The 21,291-nt window shown below is 41.0% G+C and overlaps 1 protein-coding gene across 4 annotated transcripts in view; it reads right to left on the bottom strand.

Moving 5' to 3' along the window:
• The window catches only part of LOC108892288 (adhesion G protein-coupled receptor L3), a 199,286-nt gene that overhangs the window by 138,014 nt on the left and 39,981 nt on the right, over window positions 1–21,291 (bottom strand). For all 4 annotated transcript variants that reach the window (XM_051076010.1, XM_051076011.1, XM_051076012.1 and 1 more), the window contains one exon: window positions 7,744–7,976. In XM_051076010.1, the coding sequence (XP_050931967.1) occupies window positions 7,744–7,798 (55 nt within the window). In that variant the 5' untranslated portion in view covers window positions 7,799–7,976. The remainder of the gene's footprint in view (window positions 1–7,743; window positions 7,977–21,291) is intronic.

Here is a 21,291-nt window from a genome sequence, read left to right as displayed (position 1 = left end):
GAGGCAACAGTATCTAATCTTTAGTATTCTGTGTTTGTGTATGGATACATTTACATTCACCCTGACAGCTCAAGTGCTTCATAAGAAAAAGAAAGATCAAAAGGAACGATTATTAATCCTTTATTCCTTCTGTTTTTCAGTTATTCCCTTTGTTGGTCAAGTAAAGGTGGTATCACTTCACCCTGTCCTATTAGCCTTACTAGGGAGGGCACCTGTATTTTCCTCTGAAGTGCTCTAATGCCCCCAGTTGCTCCCACAACACTCAACAACGGCGACAACAGCACATGCACCAAACAATGCAGGACTATAATCAAGATTTCCCAACAACATGCTAGTGAAAGCAGAGAGCCAGTTGTTTAGATGCTCTTGTACTGTTAAATAAAAAAATCAAAAGAATGCGGTCTTCATTTGCAAGAATGCTTTCTTGTTCTGGTGACAGGGTGCCATTATGTTGACTTTTTAATCAACAGAAAGTGGCAGTGTATCTGAGCTGGGGGAACTGGAAACACCACTTCACTGTTTGCCTAGATGTGCCCATTAAGCAACATGTTACATAAGCTGGAGCAGGCATTCACAGGCTCTCAGAGAACTTCCACTGATATAAGATCTGCATGTCTCAGTGTCACCGCACAATGCCAATACACTACAACCTGATCAATAGTCTGGCTAAAGTGAAAGACACAGGCATCATAATCTTTCCTGAATCAAACTGTAGAAAATGTTGAATAGATATTGCTGTATGTCACTGCTAATTTATCTGTGACCTTGGACTGTGTAGAAGCACATATCGAAATATATGCATGGTATACACACATCTCATAGACAGAAAGCCAGCCCCCACCCCCCACCCCAAACACACACACACACACACACACATAAATACAATCTAAATATCAATGCATGTTATACACAACATGTTTAAATGCAGAGAATCTAATCAGAATAATTAGCTAAATGCATATAGCATGGCCTCGAGGCAGGTATTATATTCATGTGCAGCTGCAGTAGAAATTCATTTTGTGGGCGGGGGCATCTACAGCTTCACTCACACCACCGTCGTACCCTCACCCATGGTTATAAAGCTGATAGATGTGCATATACAGCGTTGCAGTGTCTAACTCTGTGACATATAATCATCCGCCTCATCCCTCACAGTCTTACTGTGTCATCAGAATTCACATATGTCACATATGCAAACAGTCACAAGTATGTGGACATGTTGGCTTTAGTTTTACGCGCAAGGGATAAAAAGCATATGTTGCTTGTGTAGATTTCACAGTGTGGCTCAGGAAGGAAAAAAGTAATTAATTTCACAAATTGACTAAAGCATAGGCCTCTGCACTGTCTCTCTACATGGTTTCTGTTTGCCCTTCCTGCTCCTCACATTCCACCCACACCCCAGAATTACTGCCTGACCCCTGCCGCTGTGCGGCGCGGGAACGCCTGTGGTATTGAACGCCCACTATTTTTGCTCTGTGAGCTGGTCCGCGGGGTTACTTAACAATTCTCTCTCTAGGCTCCAGACACCACAAACGCCTAAGTGCCCAACACACACGCACGCATTATGCGGCCTAATGTAAACTAACATCCACTGCCACTTGACCTTGCTGTCAATATCTGTCCTCATTAAACACCGTTCAGCCAGCTGCAAGTCCACTTTAAATGGCATCATTCAGCGCTTACCAAATTATGCCTGTGCAACCGAGCTGAGTGGATGGGGAGTCTAATTCATTTATTTGGAAGATATACGCAGGTCCCAATACGGACACCTATAAAACATGCAGAGGTATTTAACCCCACCCTGCCATTCATAATGTTGCTGTCATTCATTCCTCTTGGGTTGCAAGTTCTGACAGCAATTTGGCAATGTCAAGTAGTAACTACGGATGCCATGGGCAGCAAAGGCCATTTTTTTATTCCCCATATCAAGCAGGTATTGATTTTTCACTCATTATGGAAGAACATAAAAAGAGAAGGGGATTTTCTGAGCTGCACGCCAAATGCCACACAAAATGTTTCTGGGGGATAACGTGGAAAGCAAGAAGTGAAACTGAATACAAAGAAACCCAGTTTGTTTACTCTGAATTCAAATCTAGCAATTCTATTCAAATAAGGCCACATGTCCTGACAAAGTGAGACCTACTACAACTGCTATACAAAACGCAAAAAAAAAAAAATCAGCATTCAGAAAGGAGCTATGGAATAAGCTGGCATCCAAATGACAGCTGTGGAGGCCACCCTTGGGGTAGGGTACAAAAATGAAGTAATTTTTTTCCATAACTGCACCACTATTATCTATTTTCAGGAAGCCTAGTGTGGCTTATGGGAAAAGCATAATCCATTCCTAGGAAAAAAAAAAAAAATAGAGGCAAATAAAAAAAATCTGTTAAAGCATTAAACCAGAGGCATTTTTAAGAATAGCATCCAAACCATTTTCAAAGCAATCAAACTTTTATGTGAAAGTCAAGTAATAAAATTACTTAAATTACACCTTTTTCTGGCAATAAATTGCTCCATCATTAGATTCACATCTGAGGACTGAAAGTCAGAGCTCTCCTCCAGTGCTCAAAAGCGACACTTCTTCGGTCATTTTTAAAAATCTATCTTTGTTGTCTTATCATCCCTACACTTCAGACTACACTGACTTATGTTTAGCATCGCAACTGGCGCTCTATTTTCACACCAACACGGGTAGAGTGCAGTGACCATGCACCATGGGCATGAGATGATGTTTTCCTGACTGTGCCTGTTTAGTACTTCTGTGGCCTTGCCTTGACATTTATTGCACCAGCATGTGCAGTTATGTGAACATATTCCACATTTCAAGCTCCAGTTTGAGGGATGTTGTACGCATTTTCAAGCCCATAATTATATGCACACGCCTCATCCAGTGTGAATGAGGCATGCCATGAGGCTGGAAATAAAGAGTTTTAAGCCATGCTAGTGGTGTCAGTTGGTCCACCACTTGGGTTCAAACTGAAATCTCCAAACAATTACTGAATGGATTGCCATGAGATCTTATACAGACATTGATGGTCCCCAGAGGATGAATACTAAAGACTTTTGGTGATCCACTCACTGTCTTTTGCTCTTGTGGCATCAAAAGGTCAAATTTGCAATTTGTCCAATGCTTTGGTTTATGACTCAATAATCACAACTAATGACATTCTGTATTTGTTGTTTTGTTCTAATTTGCAAATGTAAGAATGTTGACACGCTCTTGTGCTAATCGCAAAATAGGCTTGTTATGTGATTGTGCTTAAAATTTGAGCTGCCTAACAATAGGAACCATTATTTGACAGATTTGGGACTAAGCGCCTTGCTCAACTGCATTTCACTATTAGTTATTGTTTGGGAATCAGTTCAGCATAGCACCACACAAAGCTTTCCCAGTTTTTTTTTGTCCCACTTCTTAACCCTTCCACCACCCACTCATATTACACCTGACAAAATATAAGGCTTGTTGAGAATCTAGCTGTACAAAGCCAACAGTCATTGAACTATTCCTATGAAGTGTAACTGTAATCATCTCTTTATTTCACCTTAATAAAACACAGGAACTGTACAAAGTTACTGGCATAATTTAATGTCGCATTACAATGCATATAGAATTTCACTCTTCATTGAAATACAGTATCTGTCTGCTGCAAATGACTGATTGACATCCTCCCACTCCAAAGCCCACTTATTTTCAGTGCTTCAAGAGGCATCTCGCAGTCACAACAAAACAGTACATGCTTCAGTGGGCTCTACAAAGAACTTTCTCCTGCTTTGAAATATGAGCTCAAATAAATCATTTGTTTAATTAATTAAGCAAATTAGGCAAATCCAGGGATGCCTTGGCGGATGGAGTCGGTGCCCTGGCACAAGGAGATTAATTAAGTGGATCAGCTACGGGAACAATGAGACTGACGTTAGAGTTTAATGCTCTTGTTTGGTTTGAGACAGCTAACCTTAGCATACTGGTGCTGATACCCCGACGTGAGCAACAGAGGGTTGTTTGTAAGGAGCAATGTTGGCTCTGATTCAACTTTGCGCAAGCTGTGCAGGAGAGCACAAGGATATATGAACTACAGAAAGGGAAAGACAAAGCAGCATGGATGGTTTTTGTTCTTCCTTCTGGCCATTTACCTGACGTTGTTCTGAGAGCTGCGAAAACCCACAAACACACACATACGTTGAACAGATGCGTTTGGCACACATCTGCCTCGCTATCTCATCCATCCGTCATTACATACCTACCCCCCTGGCAGGACAGTATCTGCTTCCAGGCTTGATGTATGCACTAGTATCTGACCATGAAAAATATGCGTCAGACTTCACGCTTTCGTCCCTTGGATTGGTCCAGGAGCCATCATCCATTATAGCGGCTATGTCTCTGATTCCATTGGGGGGGTATTAAGTGGAATGAATATAAAATTCTACATTTACATGCACAGAAACACATGATTAATGTGCTGCTCAGGCATGGCCAGAATGTTTGGGGCATTGCTTTTCCATTGTTATTCACTGTTACCAAAACAATGACAAGGATGCGTTTTACTTATTTTTCGACCCAGTGACAGCATCTGTGATGGAACTTTTTATTAATCTTGCAAGACTCCGGTGCCACACTTACACATACGTACACACAGACACACTTGTGCGCACGCACACGCATGCACAAATCGCATGCAAGCCCATAAACAAGCGCACAAACAAACAAAAGACACTTAACTCCACCCACACACAGCAACACATCCCCACTGTTCCTTAAGCTTCATTCTATCATTCACTTTATTTTTTTAAAATCTCACTGCTGTGATGTTTATCCAGAAATATTTTCATCAGACCAGTGTAAAGTGTCAGACAGCTGGGTACACACTGACAAATAAAGACAAGAAAGGGCAGGACAACCTGTGGCCTCTTATCTAACATGGTATGTGCATTTGTGTGCATTTTTCCAGCACATACTGTGTGTTGTGATTATTACATGTGAAACTTGCCATGTGTGTCAACAGAAACAGTGCTAGTCCCTGTGTTTGACTCCAGTCATCCGTGCACATGTGTGTGCATGCCTGTGCCTGACTGTATATAGACAAAAGGGACTACAGATCCCAAAGTAGGCCAGCATCCCCTGGAGTACGCATTCACAACACTCTCAGGGAGAAACGCGCACATTGTGACATTGTGGTGAATATTCCCAGTTAAGCTTCCCCCAGCTGCAGAACAATACACTGGCAACATCTGGCCATGTCTGCTTATAGCATCAGGGTTGGGTTGGGTGTTTTGGGTGATTGCTGTTTCTTAATAAAACTGCCAAATTATTTATGTGCGATGTCAGCCGCTTAATCTGGTGTTCAAACAGGCCTGAAATGCTTAAACGTGATTCCTTCAGGGCATTACTTACAGCAAGAAAAACCATAGCAAGTAGATGGTTTGTCAGTTCGATGTCACCTATTCCTTTTAGATCAATGAGTGATTGATTATTGGGGTAGGAGTAACAAAGTGAAATGATTGATTTAAAGGGCCGTGCAGGTGTTTTTGCATGTTTCAGCCCATTTATGACAAATCATGCATGCACTGCTCATGACCATTTTCCAAATGGTTCAAACAGCTTTTAGGATTGATGAATATGTTTTTTCCCTACCTTTTCATACCATACTGACATTAATTAAAATCAATGGCAGTCTGCAATGTAGGAAAATGCAGTCACCAATCCAGAAAACTAAGGCATGTCTGGAAAAAGTAAAACAGCACTACTGTGAATATTACATCTGTGGTAAATGGGCCATAACATGCAAAAACACAGCTCTGTTCCTTTAAATAAACTGACTGTCACAGAGCATCTACACTGGACACGTTTCAGGCACATTTCTCAGACATCCATCTTCTTCAAACCACTTCACATCCATCTCCCCATGACACTTTCTAATTGGCTGAGGCTGGTTGTCCTATAGCTAATGTTTGTCCAACAAACAAAGCATCGATATGCATCTCTCTAATCCCGGGGCCGTGCTTATGTTTGCAGACAATAGATTTCTAGTTAGAAGACTGTGTACACTTCTTAAAACATGAATGATGTCTCAGTGAGGGCTAAAACGCAGCAGACAGACAGGATTCACATGGGTAGGTCGAGAAATGATTACATGCTGTGTGACTGGCACATCTGTTGTAGACAGCACTTTAGAGTCAATGCTAATCGAATACAAGGTCAAGAGGTTAAAACAATAAGGACCAATAACACTGACCACACATAGGCTATGTTCTGCATGGGTATGCTTGCCTGTGAGTCGCTCTTAACAGTGTACGGGTTTGTGTATTCACATGTGCCTTGAAATTGATGGTACAGCAAATAACAGGATATACAGTTGTATGTTACTATTTCTCTGAATAAAATGAATTAGGATGTGATAGATGGTTATATACTACCGAAAGCTAAGGAACGGTCTTGAGACGACAAGACGCACATCAGGAATAAAAATGTAAAAAACTATATGTAATACTAATTATTCAATACTCAAGATGTCTGTCTCTCATTCATAGGATCCAACTGTGGTGATAACAAATAACCAAACTGCCAAAACCCACACTCATCACCATGTATGTTATTTTGTGATTTGAATCATAACACATAGTAACTATTACACAAAGTCATGGTATAACGCTCCAAGTCATCAAATGGGACTAAGCAATGGCTATCAATGTCAGTCTCTAAATGGTTAACTGCCTGTGTGGCTGTTGGAATTTAAGTGATATTACAAACAACACAGCTCTATAGATTAAGATGTATGTCTGCTGATCGCTTTCTATTGAACATTAACGCAAAACTAACAATGCCCAAGAAGTGTGTTTTCATAAGCAATGGATGGTGAACCCGGCCACAAATGTCTTGCGCAGATATTGCAGCACAAAAACAATTCAATTAGCTTCAAATCTCCCATTAATGGTTTTAGCCATATCAAATTAACATTTTTATGGGCTATTGCCCCAGTCCCAACACTCCTTACATCTAAACCCTAGTTGATTGTGACCAACCACCCCATCAACACACACACACATTTCCACACACAAACCACAAACCATCTGACCACCACCACTGACTTCTTTTAATCTGAATTTAAATTACTTCATTTAGGTTGCCTCTGAAACAATTCACACAAGAATAAAAGGAAACGCCGCAAAACTACAGCGGTTTCCGTTTACCAAGACGTAAGAAAAGACAGACTTTGCAAATTAATTTTAAGATCCTAATGCGTGAATGATAAAATAAGTCTTTTTTTTTTTTGCTCTTTCTGCAGTTCTCGCTATCCTAAACATACACTGCAAAGCCAAAGCAGTGTTAATGATTCTTTGAAAGTAATTTCAGTTCATTTCTTATTGCCAGGAGATGAAGAGATGGAGGCAGGAGAAAGAGGGACAGATCTAAAAATAGGTGGAAAATCAGAGAAAGAGACAGACAGAGATGAAGAAAAGTGCAGGAAAAATAGTTTCAGGCAGTTTAGGGAGTAAAAAACTGCTAATTAGTGAGTGGCGCTAGATAGACGGCGAAAACGAGACAGACATAAAGTCAGAGGCTTTAATCGCAGTTGGCTGACAGAATCTGGCACTTAAATAGCAGACGGATGAAATTCTGATACAGCTTCAAACCATGCCAGGGACAAAATGCAAGGGGGGGGGGGTACGTTTGGTTCCCACATCTGTACATCCACATGGACACAAACACAGGCAAACACACACTCGCTCTTCGAAAGCTAAACTCACCCAGAGCGGCTGGTGCGAAGAGGCTGGCGAGGACTAGCAGGCGTGCGGTCCACATGGCCTCCTCCTCCTCTTACCGCCCCCTGCTGAAGTTCCCAGTTGAGTTCAGTGCTCAGTCTTTTGGTGGCAAATGCCCGACTTGGGTGCTTCCTTTATGGCGCTGTTCCCTCCACTGCCACCGCTCTTCCCACAAGACCACAAGTCCTGTTGCTCTGGTGTCAGATGCCTTCCAAAATCTGTCAAAAAAAAAAGAAAAGAAAAGAAAAGAAAAACATACATGTTAGTTTAACAGAGGAGGATCAGGATCTCCAGGAAAACTTCTTGGTGATTCATCCCTTCACAGCAACAACAAGACTGTGTCTTTTCCAGTAAGAAACACAACAGATGGACGCACCATGGCTTTATCATCCTTACGCACAGTCCTTATGGCATTGTGGGTTTCAAGTTGTCATCAAGTGACACGGTGCAAGTTGTTCAATCTCCAGTCAGCTGAGCTCATACCGGGTGTGATCAACCAAACACAGAGACTGTGCGAACCACAAAATGTATTTTTGGATATTCTGTTGTTGTTTGCTCATCGAAGTGTTAACTCCCCCACCTTACCAACAAATCACTCCCACAGAGAGACAAGGAGTGAGCGATGAAGCGCACACAGCTTTGGGCTTTCACAGACTACTGCATGTGTGGAGTATAGGCAGTGTACATCTTTGTGTGCGCATATGTGCTCCAGACCTTGTGTGCTTTCTTGCAAGGCCTGATGGTAATTGACATAAGAAGCGCGGCAGTGTTTTCCCTTTCCTGTGGGCATGTGCTATAACTTCACAGTTTGAGTTTTTACACCTGTTAATGTATTTGCACAGCCTAAGAAGCAACTACTGTGCTCGCGGGCTTCACTCCAAAATTCCAGCCAAACAAAATGGCTAACCAGATAGACTCAGAGGATATGAATGAGCCGGAGCGGTCCCTGACCTCCTCTTAAGCCCGTGAGAGCGCCTGTCCTCGCTGAACTCCAGACGCTGAATGAAGTCATCGCTAAGCTGTTGCTAGTTAACATAAAATGAGCTGCAAACATCAGATGTGATTTACATGGTGTTGGCTTGTGACTGCTGTGAATTTAACACTTAGGATGTGTCGATACTCAAAAAATGATGCGTGAAAATTTGCAACTCAACATCCCATAAGGAGGGGGATAAAATATTTGATATATATTTATTCTGATGAGATTCTCAAGATTATCTCCATCAAACCCATATCATGATATTAAGGTTAAGTCAGCTTTAATGATTAGGCCATCCAAACCCTTCTATCATCCACAATCTGCCATGCTCTGCTGCAAAATGATACAAGCCAAAGAGTGCACACAATGCCATCTACACAGGCATTATCCTTGCACATTAGGTAGTCTATACCACATTTAATATTGCAGGGAGTTAATTCCATTGTGGGATGCTAGAAAACCTGGTTACAAAAGGTCAAAACGTGAGCACGGCATCAAAGGACGAGGCACTTGGGAAGCTGACTGATTTACACTGACACAACAAGTTCAAAAAAAAGAAGAACATCTCTATGCTTTAATCAGACTTCAAACATCCATCCAGTCTTGTTATTCTTCCTGCGCCAGTGCATGCGCTTTCAGAGCACTGAAATTTCCCATTTTATAATCTAGCTCTTAATCCCAATTCAAAAATCCTAGATTAGAGTAATCAGATTTTTTGAGCAGATATTAATGGGTTTAAGAGAAGGCCAGCAAGACTATCATGAGTCTCGGCATGAACACACCATTTGGACAATATTAAGAGGTTAAAAGTCAGAGCGCTCATCAGCGAAGTCCATGACTGAAAAAAAAAAGGAGCTTGGACAACTCATCTGAACCACATCTCCTGTATTGCTGACTTCATTCCTTGCGTGTGTGTGTATATATATATATATATATATTATATATATATATATATATATATATATATATCATGTTGGGACTGTTGAGGACATTAAGGACATTAAAATAGCAATGTGAAAGAGTGCATTTGATCAAAGACACATCCTTGTGAGTAAACAGAGCTTTTAATAAAATGCTCTGACAGCTGCTGGAGAGCTAAATTAAATATGACATCAAATCAGATACTGTGACTCCCTTGACAAAAAAATGCATTATTCCTGAAATAACCACATTCAAATGCACTGTCCATAGCGGCAAATTAGACCTGAAGTTTATACTGTGGGACAATTTCTAAATTGGTAGCAGGGCTGCAGACTAAAAAGGAGGCACACTAACAAAATGTATTGAGAATATATATCAGACAAGACAAGCTATTACTGATTTCCATGGTATGATTGTTGGCATATGGCTTTATTTGTAAGTTTTCACTCAAACAGCGACAGGAGACTGAGCTAGATCAGTAGAGAAGACAATAAAAATTTGTAGCTCCCCATGTGCATGTACAGTAGATGCATGTGTGTGTCTTAAGTGCCATATCTCACAGCACAAGAGATAAAGCAGCAGCTACTTGCACAGGTGTTACTTAGAAATTATCACATAAAATGAAAAACACTTCACTATCACAGTTGTTAATTTGCTCTCAAAAAACGTGTGGGCTTAGGTACAGGAACTGCTATCAACCACCAAAAGAACACATCATAAAATACATATTTATGAGAAGGGCTTGGACCCAGTTCAATCAAAAAAAAGAGGAGTAAAAAAAATGAAAAGAAAAAAAGGGGGGGGGGGGGAAATAAGACAGAGCGGTAGTCCGGCACTGCCAACTCGTCTTGTATTCCAGAAGGAGCCTTATGATACATTATGGTGCTGACGTTTCAAGGGTACTTGTTCTGAGGGGGATTTAGGATAACTCCCTTAGATAAGCTGGCCAACATTTAGCGGGCCTAGCAGCAGCGGCAGTGTCTGTTCCCAGCCACATCAAGGAGACTTCTTCATCACTCGCCTCACCATTTCCTGCAGAGCAACTTTTTCTAATCAGTGATGTTTTTGTTTTTGTTATTTTAGTAATCATGCGTGTGCCAACAGGGCCCAGATGAAACCTGACAGTTTTAATTAATTGACTTTTCTATCTAGTTAAAGCAAAACGGAGTCTGGTGATATAGACAGTAAGAGCAGTGGTTGATGAGGGGGAAATATGTTGTCTAGAAGCAATCATGTGACTGGGAGAAAAAGACAAATGGGAGGCAAAGAGCGTTAAGGGAAATGGAACCTATTAGCTTGATTTAAGTTGGATCCAAAATTAAGGCTGCATTTGGGGGTCTTATGAGTAACTCAGAATAAAAATGCCAAAGGAAAAACACTGGATTTTTTCTTACATGTGGTACACATTCATTATTCTTCTGTGGCAATATTGACAATAAGAAAAACATCTTGTTATAGGTGTTACAGGTGTTCACAGTTAAAATAAGATTTCAGTGTCAACAGCTACTAAAGAAGATATTTGGCTTGGTTTATTCACTGCTAAACACCTTCGGCTATTTTGACACTGATAACACTCTCCTGCTAATCCAAGTAGCATGATATTGTGTGACAGTCAAATGTGTTATGTTGTAATTAAACATGCTGTGTGACTATGCATCGTCGATGACACAACCTGAAATTATTGGTTTCCCAAGAGGGCAAGCAGAAAAACTGAAATTTTGTACACAAAAGGAAAATCATAATACAATATATCCCAATGATCTGTGGAATTTGGTTTGCATTACCTGTCATTGTGACTCTTCGTTCATGCCATTCAAAGTATTCTATATAAATGTGCTCAGCCTTTTTGTTGTCTCATGACAGCATTAACTCTAACAAAGAGAGCTTGCCAGATGTAAAATACAGTACGCCGAAAGTTTTACATGCGCTTTACACATACTTTTCATATTTAAATACACAACTTCTAGTTTACATATGAGTCACTGTCCCTCCGTTGCAATTTCTAAACAGCATCACTGAACCCTGTTCTAGCTGGGAGAGAGAACGAGCCAAATCCCTTCTGAAAAAAATATTACATCATTTTTGACTGTTTTCATTGAGATGTCACACATAATGCATGAGCCTGAATGCTTTTTCTGTTTGCAGAATATCATGTTAGTGTGTTATAATATACAATACAATAGATTCTAGGGGTACAGTTTGGGTACTGTTGCTGTGGGTGGATGATATGTATAAAATATTTTACTGTGATACCTGTCATCTTAAATCAAACATACATTTTCCTGAATTACATACTTGACAAATGAAAGTATGATGCAAAAATCCTGTGAATCCAATAATGCCAGAAATGACCACTTTATTTTAAATTGTAAAGTCCTAAACACAGGAGAGAAAATCATTTAGATCAGACAAATGGATCACCAGATTTTTTTTCTCACTTGCCTCTCAGGGCTTCCATAATCAATCAGCTAATAGGCTAATTGTTTTGGCTCCACTGATATAAAGGGTTTCATTCCAAGCATGTATGCATGGACATATCTCGACATATACTTTTACTCTGAGGCCAGCAGTGCTTACACATTTTCATTTTGAATCTTTTTAATGATGGATATGGATCTCTTCTCATGCAGCGCTCTCATCTCTGTCGTGCTAATATGAATGGTGAGATAGCCATCGCACTGATGCACATCACCACCTAAGGGCATTTCTCCATCTGTCACTTCCTGACCCGGGGAAACCGAAGATGATTCTCATTAATCCAGAGGTGTTCCACACAATGCTGCTGCAACAAAGTGAAACTTGATCCTCTGTCTTATCTGATGGGGGCACACTAAGTATGATGTTACTAGTCACGCCTGCTTGCAGCCCTCCCACGTAACACTATGTAATGAAGTGGGATCGTGTTGCCGGGTTAAGTACCATGTCTCAGATTTTCAACTGTTTCATGTCCAGATGCTTATCACACTGGTGGGGAGGGCCTGGTAATTTTTATGAGACAGAAAGTGTGTTCATGCAAATGAAGTGTCTCGTATAAAATGAATATTAATCAAGCACACTGTCTGCATACAGTTTGATTGAAGAGCACTCACTCGTAAATCTTAGGAGATGAGCTGAGATGATTAAAACAGAGATGATCCTTTCCTTCCAGAGTTAAAGATTATTTTTTCCACTTAGTCGAGCTTCCAAACCTTGCTAATGGTTTAAAATTGAGTGGTCAATTTGGTAATACTAAACACATCTAAAATGTCAAAATCATGCTTTCCTAATGTGAGTTGAAAGGTGTGAAATACTGAAGGCAAATGGAGAGTGCTCTTTTAAGGCACTGTGCGCATCCCTGGAGCTTGACAACGTGAGCAGCAAGGCATTCACTCATACAATTGGTTTTCCACAAGGGACCTCAACACAGCTAGCCAGTGACAGGCAGATAATAGTGCTAACTTTAGCCTGCACAGTCTCTGAATGGTTCTATATGATAGGCTTGTTGAGTGTGACTGATGGCTTGGGTTAAATAATGGGACTGTCCCTCCTCCCTTCCGTGCACACAAAGGCATTGCAACCCCTCCTGACACACAAAACACTTCCAAACTACAAGACAATAGGAACACAAACCATTAGAGGAAATGACTTGTACACACAATAAAAAAAAAAAAAACATAGCTGCAAAACAAATAAAACAAATTACCATCACAAATATTTAACAGTACACAGGCATACAATAGGGAAGGTTTGCATTCCCATGAGGGGGAGAAATAAAAGCACATAGGCCTGAGCAAATGTTCAGTTGGGTGAATAAATGCAGACAGATGCATCATTTAAGGGCAGGGCAAATCTGCCTTGAGACAGTTCTCCATTATAATGCAAAGCTCAGACACTATCCAATTTTCCATGTCTTCCTTCTTTCTATCCTCTCTCTCTTATTCTCTTAGCGTATCTTGCCTAATGCAGCACAAATGGGCCTCAGACAAAGGCAGAAAGAGAGGAAGAGGCGGGGTAATAGGCAGGACAGGAAAGAGAGAGGGATGGACTATCGAGAACTGGGGAAGGGAGGGATGTATATGATTGAGGGACGGAGGATAAGAGGGTGGGAGGACAGGAAGAAAGAAGAAATCATCGAGATAAATGGGAGAGATGGACACAATGGATTCATTGGAAAAATACAAAAATAAAAGAGTTGGAGGTGTGATAGCTGATATTTGAAGGTCATGAGTTGTGGTGTGAGCGAACCCAACGTACAGCCCTCACTTCGTATGCTGTTGCTATAGCGGCTCAGGTAGGCAGGTTACCATGACAACCTTACCTGTTGGCCATTAATCACCTACCAGGAGCAATTGGCATGCTGTGCCCACAAACACTGCAAGTCATTACGTGGCCAGGCTTGATTTTGGATGTGAGCTAAAAGGCGGCGCATTACATGACTACAGGAGACTGATCTGCATCATGCTTGATGCAAGAATACTCATAATCTGTATGGTCGCATAATGAAAGAAAGAGACAAGAGAGAGTAAAAAACACTGACCTCAAAGGTAAATTCCATGCACTGTATGGATTTCTTTGTAGACAGCAGCATCAACATTGCTTATGTATTATGATGACGGGCAGTTTTTTAGGATATAGACTGATAGTATTGGCAGGATTATAGATATGATAGATATGTGGTGAAAAATCATGGCCTTGTCTATGGTGCCACAGTCTTTGGTCTAGATGGACTGCCATGAAATTTGGTGCCTACAGGATGCACCCTGACAACTTAAATGACCTCCTGACTTTTCCTTTAGAGCCGCCATTTGGCCAAATCTTTATTGTATGTAATGTCTCATCAACCATTGCATGGTTCTCAATGATGTTGAGAACCAAGGCTACGGACTGTGTAGATACTCTGTTGATCTATCTAAATCAACTGATGATTGGTCAATGCTGACTGGCTAACAAAATGGTATGACCTTCCATCCAATACAACCCACTTTACTGTTTTCAAAATTGACAACATATGGTCGGAGGACAGTTGGAAACCACATAACACATGGTGGCTATGGGTTACAAAGCTCCTAAAGAAACACAATACTGGCCACACCTTGCACAGGTGAAACAAAGCCAAACCAAGCCACTTTTCTAATTACTGTTGTCATTTTCCAGCAGAGCCTGAACTTGGTTGAGCCACGTTTGGAGGGCATCTGCTCTGAAAACACCTCCATTTATTTTCTTTTTATTTGTATTTGACGTTTTCAGGTCTCAATTTCCTTGCATTTTGTATTCCCTCTAACTGCATTTGCATAATTTTCCAATAGACACTTCATTCCCTGCCAGATTTGAGAAGGGAGAAAACAATCACACACACACACACACACACACACAAACAACAACAGCAATTTCAGCTCAGACTCTGAATCAGGGGTACAGCAAATTCCAATGTCAATAACACTGATCCCAGTGGCTCATGCATTTCAATATCATTATCTGATGCTGAGCCAAGTGCACAGAATATAATGAAATCTTAAAACATGCATAGCATCCCTGGCTAGGCAAATGTGATGCACATTTTCAACATGTACATTATGCATCCTGCCGCATGCACTCAATGCAGACTTGATTACGATGTTAATTCTGCCTTCCATCTGGTCCTGCATGTCTGTGTTAGTGTTTTTGACCACAAATTGCTATGGTGGGTCTAGGTGGTGTAATGATTGTAGCATGAGTGTTAGTGATGGCAAGAACATGTTGTAAATGGTCTGGAAATGAGAGGTATGACTGTGTCACAAGCAACCACAGTGGTCACGACCACAGGGAATTCAAATGGGTTCCACCTGGACTCCACTCACAGCTCAATTAGAGGCGGGCAGGCGTGGGGGGGTTGAAAGAGAGAAACAAAGGGCAGGTGTGTCTATGAACACATATGTGTCCATCCATGTCCACTAAATGTTCAATTCATACATATAAATCACAAACTGGAAAGATGTGGTGAACTGAGGAAAAGCAAGGGGAGAAGTCAGAGACTCTGTCCTGTGGCGATTTAAATCACTGGCCACTGCATCATTCTTTGCTCACCAGGACATTTACGCATTTACTGTGGATAATAATTGCATGTGACACTATTTTCATTCTCATTCCATTACTGATGTATCACTCAAGATTACTCTTGATGAGATCAATTTAACCCTTAGATGATAACATTTTAAATATATTTCCAAACACTATCTTAGTATGATGAGGTGCTCCCTGTGAGAAACGTGGTGAAAGGATTATTTGTGAACACAGTGAGTAAAAGAGATTCACTGCTGCACTGACAACACTTCAAGGCTCCTTTTATTGAGACTTAACAGTTGACATTTCAGTCACAACATCTTTTGTTAAAACCTGCTCTGCCTGTTGTTGTGTGAAATGTCCTGGTCCTAGCAACGTTCCCGAATGTGCAAATATCAATATGAAAGTGTGAACAAATAATCAATGCAGCAATATATTGTGGTGTTCTTTGTTGCAAGACATTATTGATTCACTGGCACCAATCCTGAGATCCTTTCTTTTGAGATGTTTTCTCTTTGTCTAGGTTTTTACCATTGTTGTCTGTGAAAAGGAAAGAACTTCAAAATAAAGCAGTGTAAAAATTTGTGAATAATTCTGGCTTCTTTTGGAAATATTGCGAATATTGCCTTGGAACATGGGACAATACAGCATTCTTTAGTTGTATCGTCTTTATTTTAAATACATTATGAGGAAATGAGCCTCGTATTGCAAGTTAACCTTTGTTCCCACCTGTAAACAAGGCTAGAACGTTAATAATCTCATATCAGTGTTCTACAACTCCACAAAGGATTACTCATTCAGAGTTGGACTACATTCGTGACCATGATGACCTGATGAGGGTGAAAACTCACTTCAAACAGTCTATATAAAACATTAAAAGGATGAAAAATGTAGAGGGGAAAAAAACAGCAAACACTTCAACCACACTAGACCTCTTTTCCGCGGTCAAAGATTGTCCATTTCCTTGTACAATCAGACGTTCTTACACAGCTTGTATTTAAAGGTAAATAATCATCCAAACATAGTTGACACAAAGGTCAAATGTCACCATGGTGAATTGCTTTCTGGGCTGCCTTTTTTGTTGTCCAGCAGCTTTTAGAAAATGCTGGCTGAAATGTGAGAGCCTCTCTTGTCGAGACCTCAGTGACCTGGATTTGGAGTGATCGATTAGCGAGCAAGAATAAACTTGTGAATGCCTGGTAGAATGCCTGAGGAGTAACTTTTCAACTCATAATTGAAAAGATCTAGAAAAACAGGAAGAATGTGGATGATACTACGAGGTACTCAGAGGAATAAAAGTATAATAGAATAATAATATATCAATTTATACTGTTTTTATTGTTGGTTTTAACACACTTGACTGTCAGCCCACACAGATTGCTGTAACAAGACACAACCTTGAGTACACTGGCAACATTTGCCCACCCTGCCAAAATCCTATAAACCATTTCTGAATCATTATGGTTCAGGTCACCCCGAGAAGCGCTCCTAGTTGCCAGCACTTCTTCCTCCAGTCTTCCCTGGGTCCAACTTATCACAAAATGCTCAGAGATAATCATCTGTAATTGGGAATTTTGTTTTTCCAAGCTGCAGGAAAGAGGTGCCTGCTGGGTAAAGTATGGAAGAAGTGTAGAGAGCTGGCGGGCTGTAGGGTCCCTCAGTTCTCACTCAGAGTAGTATAGAATGGAGTTTGATGAAAGTCTGATTGGTCTGGGCAAACATCCTCATGGGGTATCTCTCTGGACAAAAAGAGCAATACTCTCCTCTCTTGTCGTGGCAAATGCTCTCAGGCCTGACAAATCACAGCAGGTCTCAAGGTGCCTGGTCTTATCACAAATTCTAAAACCTGATGAGATAGCTGGGGTGCCTAGGGTTATGTCAACTTCAATCTAAATGTCTGCTGAATTTCAGTTAATCTTTTTTCCTCTCCTTCTTTCTCTTGATGTACTTTTATCCAGCAGTCCACCAAGTGTTTTATATTTATTGTATTTTAATGAACATAGAAAGCAAAAGTGAGACATGGGATTTGCAGCAGCACTGCAAAAAATGCGACTCCAACTAATGTAGTACTTGTGTAATAGGACTCAGCAGCATGGACTTTCATGCTGTGCTAGTTACAAAAAAAGCTATTTAGGCTGTACTGGTTTCATTTCACTAGATGCTGACTAATTCTAATTAAGTCATTAAAGACTTGGTGTGAAGTGCAAATCTGCAAACACAAGGGATTTAATGAAGTGAATTGGGGACCACAAAGAGAGAATCACATTGACACCATGTTGATACTATCAATGGTTGTTCCATCTGTGTTGTGTGTTAGGTCGGGAGGCATGGGGGAGTGGGGAGGGTGGCTTACTTAGATGTTTTACTTGTCAAATCAGAACATGAGCGAAGAGTACCTGCAGTACACAGGGGGGAGGAGAGGACACTCTGTGACCTGTGTGTGCCTTTGTGTTTTTGTGCACTCAGACACACGTCGGGGAGCGGCGTGAAAACACACACACAATCCAGTGACCTTGCCCTGGGTCTCTTGGCTGAGCGGTAGTAGAACGTGTTTGGGTTGGACTCAGCAGGCAACCTTTCTAAATCTAAAAGCGGAGGTCTCCTGGGGTGAGGCAGCCACATAACGGTCAGGGATAGTTAGCGAATGTCAAAGTACAGGAACAGACTGTAAACCACGGCTTTTGCGGTGCTGTGATTGGAGCTTACACACATGTACACACACATGCACGTACTGCTACAGGCAGCTATACTGGACAGTCTGTTACAGGAACTGCCCTTTAGTTCAAGAATTAAAGACACATAATATGGAATCAAAGAAAGGGTTTGGATAGATTGACCTGGAAGGCCTAACAATTGTGGTATGATTGGACTGGAAAGCATAATAATAGGGTTTGCACCCCGATCCTCTGTAGAAAATGTAATATTGTGTGTTAGTTGGCAGCTGGGACACACTGTGGAAGACAGAGCAAGTACAAACACACACTGTCTTATTCCTCCTCAAATTCTCTCACATACCACCTCCTGCTCCTTTCTTCTTTCTCTGTCTCTGTCTCTCTAAAACACACTATAATTGACATAGAGCAGAATCATCAGAGCTTGTGACCCAGGTCCAAGTCCTAATTGCACTCTGGTGTAATGTTATTCGCCCACTTATGCCACGGCCACAAACACCATCCTACCGTCTCCACAGAGTGGATGAAAGCGAGGAAGTCAGTAATTGCTTTTGACTTTCCAGAGTACCGCACCCCAAATATGTGGAAATTTTGCAGACCCACTCGGAGCACAGTCTCTTTAATGAGATTGCCTCCTGTTTATGCCGACAGGGATAACAGAAGACTCTCGGTTGATGGCATTGGCCTTTTACCAATCAATATTGAGCGTATCAATGCTGGGAGGTCTTTGGGAGCAACCTGTATCTAATTTGGCCAAAAAGACTGGCCCATAAGGTTTTAAAGACAACTCATCCTGCTAGTTTTATTCATGCTAAAGTTTTGATGTTTTTTTAACCCAATTATCACTCTTTATGGTGTCTTTGTGGACCAATACAGTTAACTGCATAAATTTCTACACTGTTAAGTGGTAGCATGGCGCTAGGAATAGCAAGTCAGCCAGTCATAGTTAGTCAGCCATTCAGTTAACCATTTGGCCCAGACAGAAATATCTCAACGACTATAAGGTGGACTGCAATTACATTTTCTACAGACAGTCATGTTACCCAGAGGATGACTTCTAGAAACTTTACCTCTAACACCACCATGAAGTTGACATTTTTGTTTTTTAGTGAAACACTATTAGATGGATTGTAATGAAATTTTCTGAACATTCATAGTTCCTAAATGATAAATCCCAATGACTTTGGTGAACCCCTGAGTTTTCCCCTTGTGCCGAGTGATATATATTAGCATGCTAAGATACTGAACAAAGATGGTGAATGGGGTAAATACACCATGTTAGCTTTATCACTATGAGCATATTATCATGCTGAAGTCAGCATTTAGTCCAAAGCACTGCTTTGAATCAGTACAGCCTTGTAGCTGTTAGTGTGGATGTAGGCTCTTAGTTTTGTTTAACCCAGAGAGGCAACTATGCATTTTTCAAAAATCCACAAAACCAAATGTGATGCTATAACGCCCATCTGCATTTCCATTTGTTGTAAATTTAGAAAGTCTTAGAACTGTGTACTGACTCACGGCGTCAGTGTCAAATCTTTTTGACACTCATGCCAATCTCACAGCGCCGTTTTTTTTGCATCACTGATTATCCTCTTTGATCCAAAACCACAAACCCTCTCAGACAGAACAATATTGACTGCATTTCTGGGGAGTCGTGTGAGCTACCTCTGTCCCATACTTACAGTGGGGTGCCCTAAGCCCAGCTGAAGGGGGCTTTCCACCCCTCCATCCTTTCTCTTTTCATTCTTCTCATTTCATTTCTGTATCAATCCGACACTGGAATGTTATTCAACCTGCACAACAGGCCATCAGGGGTGTAGGGGGGGACCACCTTTAAAGCAAACTCTGAAACTCTATCCTACTCACTACCCCCTTCACAATCCACCCCACCCCCATTCTCCAATGAAGCTGGCCGAGGCAAAGGAAATTTTTTGCTTCTATATGATGAGTGCAGGGGAGTCTAGTTCAATGCCAGAGTCGTTCTTTTGACTTGGACAGGGAGCAAAGAGGGGTCTCTGGGACTCTCCACGATTCTGGCATGCAATTCTTGGACCAGTTGGTTTCAGCGCAGAGGGGAGTCTGGAGTCGGGGGGAGGGGAGGACTCTGCTCTGACAGACGTCCAATACACACAGATGATGCCTCAGGCTGGCAAGTCTAATAACATCATCTGTGTGGGACATTACTGGTGAATCTCATATTTATTACCCAATATGTCCACTGGGAGGAGTGGAAATATTACAACAGCAGCCAACACCACAATTCTCGTGTCAGGAATTTCAGAATGGATATACAGTAGTTAGGCAACTTTTGGCAAAGCTGGGCATACAAATTGAAAAATGAGGAAACTGCCACACAACAAGCATAATCATGGTTGTCTCTGATTAACAGATGACTTAGAACTCCCAGTGCAGGGGCTGCCTTGCCTCTAAAAATCTGTTACCATCTTGTGTTTGAGAGGCTTCATCAAATTTAATGGGTACTTCCAAACTCAGATCGAAAAATAAGTAATGTGATGCAACCAAAGGGAAGAGTTAAATTCATGTGACTAGCAGACCTGACTTACATCACTTTAAACATTTAAATGGTATAGCCTTATTTGAGACTATACAAATACTGTATCACTGGGCCCATTTTACTTTGGAATTTTGTGTAATTCACTGCAATCAAGCGTCATTGAAACATTAAGAGACAGGAAAAAGAAACACTCAATGCCAAGCTATAGTGTTTACCGTATTTTCAAAATAAATCTCTATCTTATATGTGAACTTTTTTTTAATCTTTTCTTTCAATAAATCCAATGTAAAGATCAACAACAGTGATGACTCAATCATTTACAAGTATTCTTTATGTAACCAGAGTCTGATAACCTATTTGTGCCATTATTGCCCAGAAAACACAACAAGCCATAGTGTTATACATGCTCCTTCATCCTGATGAACATA

The sequence above is a fragment of the Lates calcarifer genome, linkage group LG15 (genome assembly GCF_001640805.2).
Source record: "Lates calcarifer isolate ASB-BC8 linkage group LG15, TLL_Latcal_v3, whole genome shotgun sequence".
In the NCBI taxonomy this organism is placed as follows: Eukaryota; Metazoa; Chordata; class Actinopteri; family Centropomidae; genus Lates; species Lates calcarifer.
This window is presented reverse-complemented; position numbering and strand designations above follow the sequence as displayed.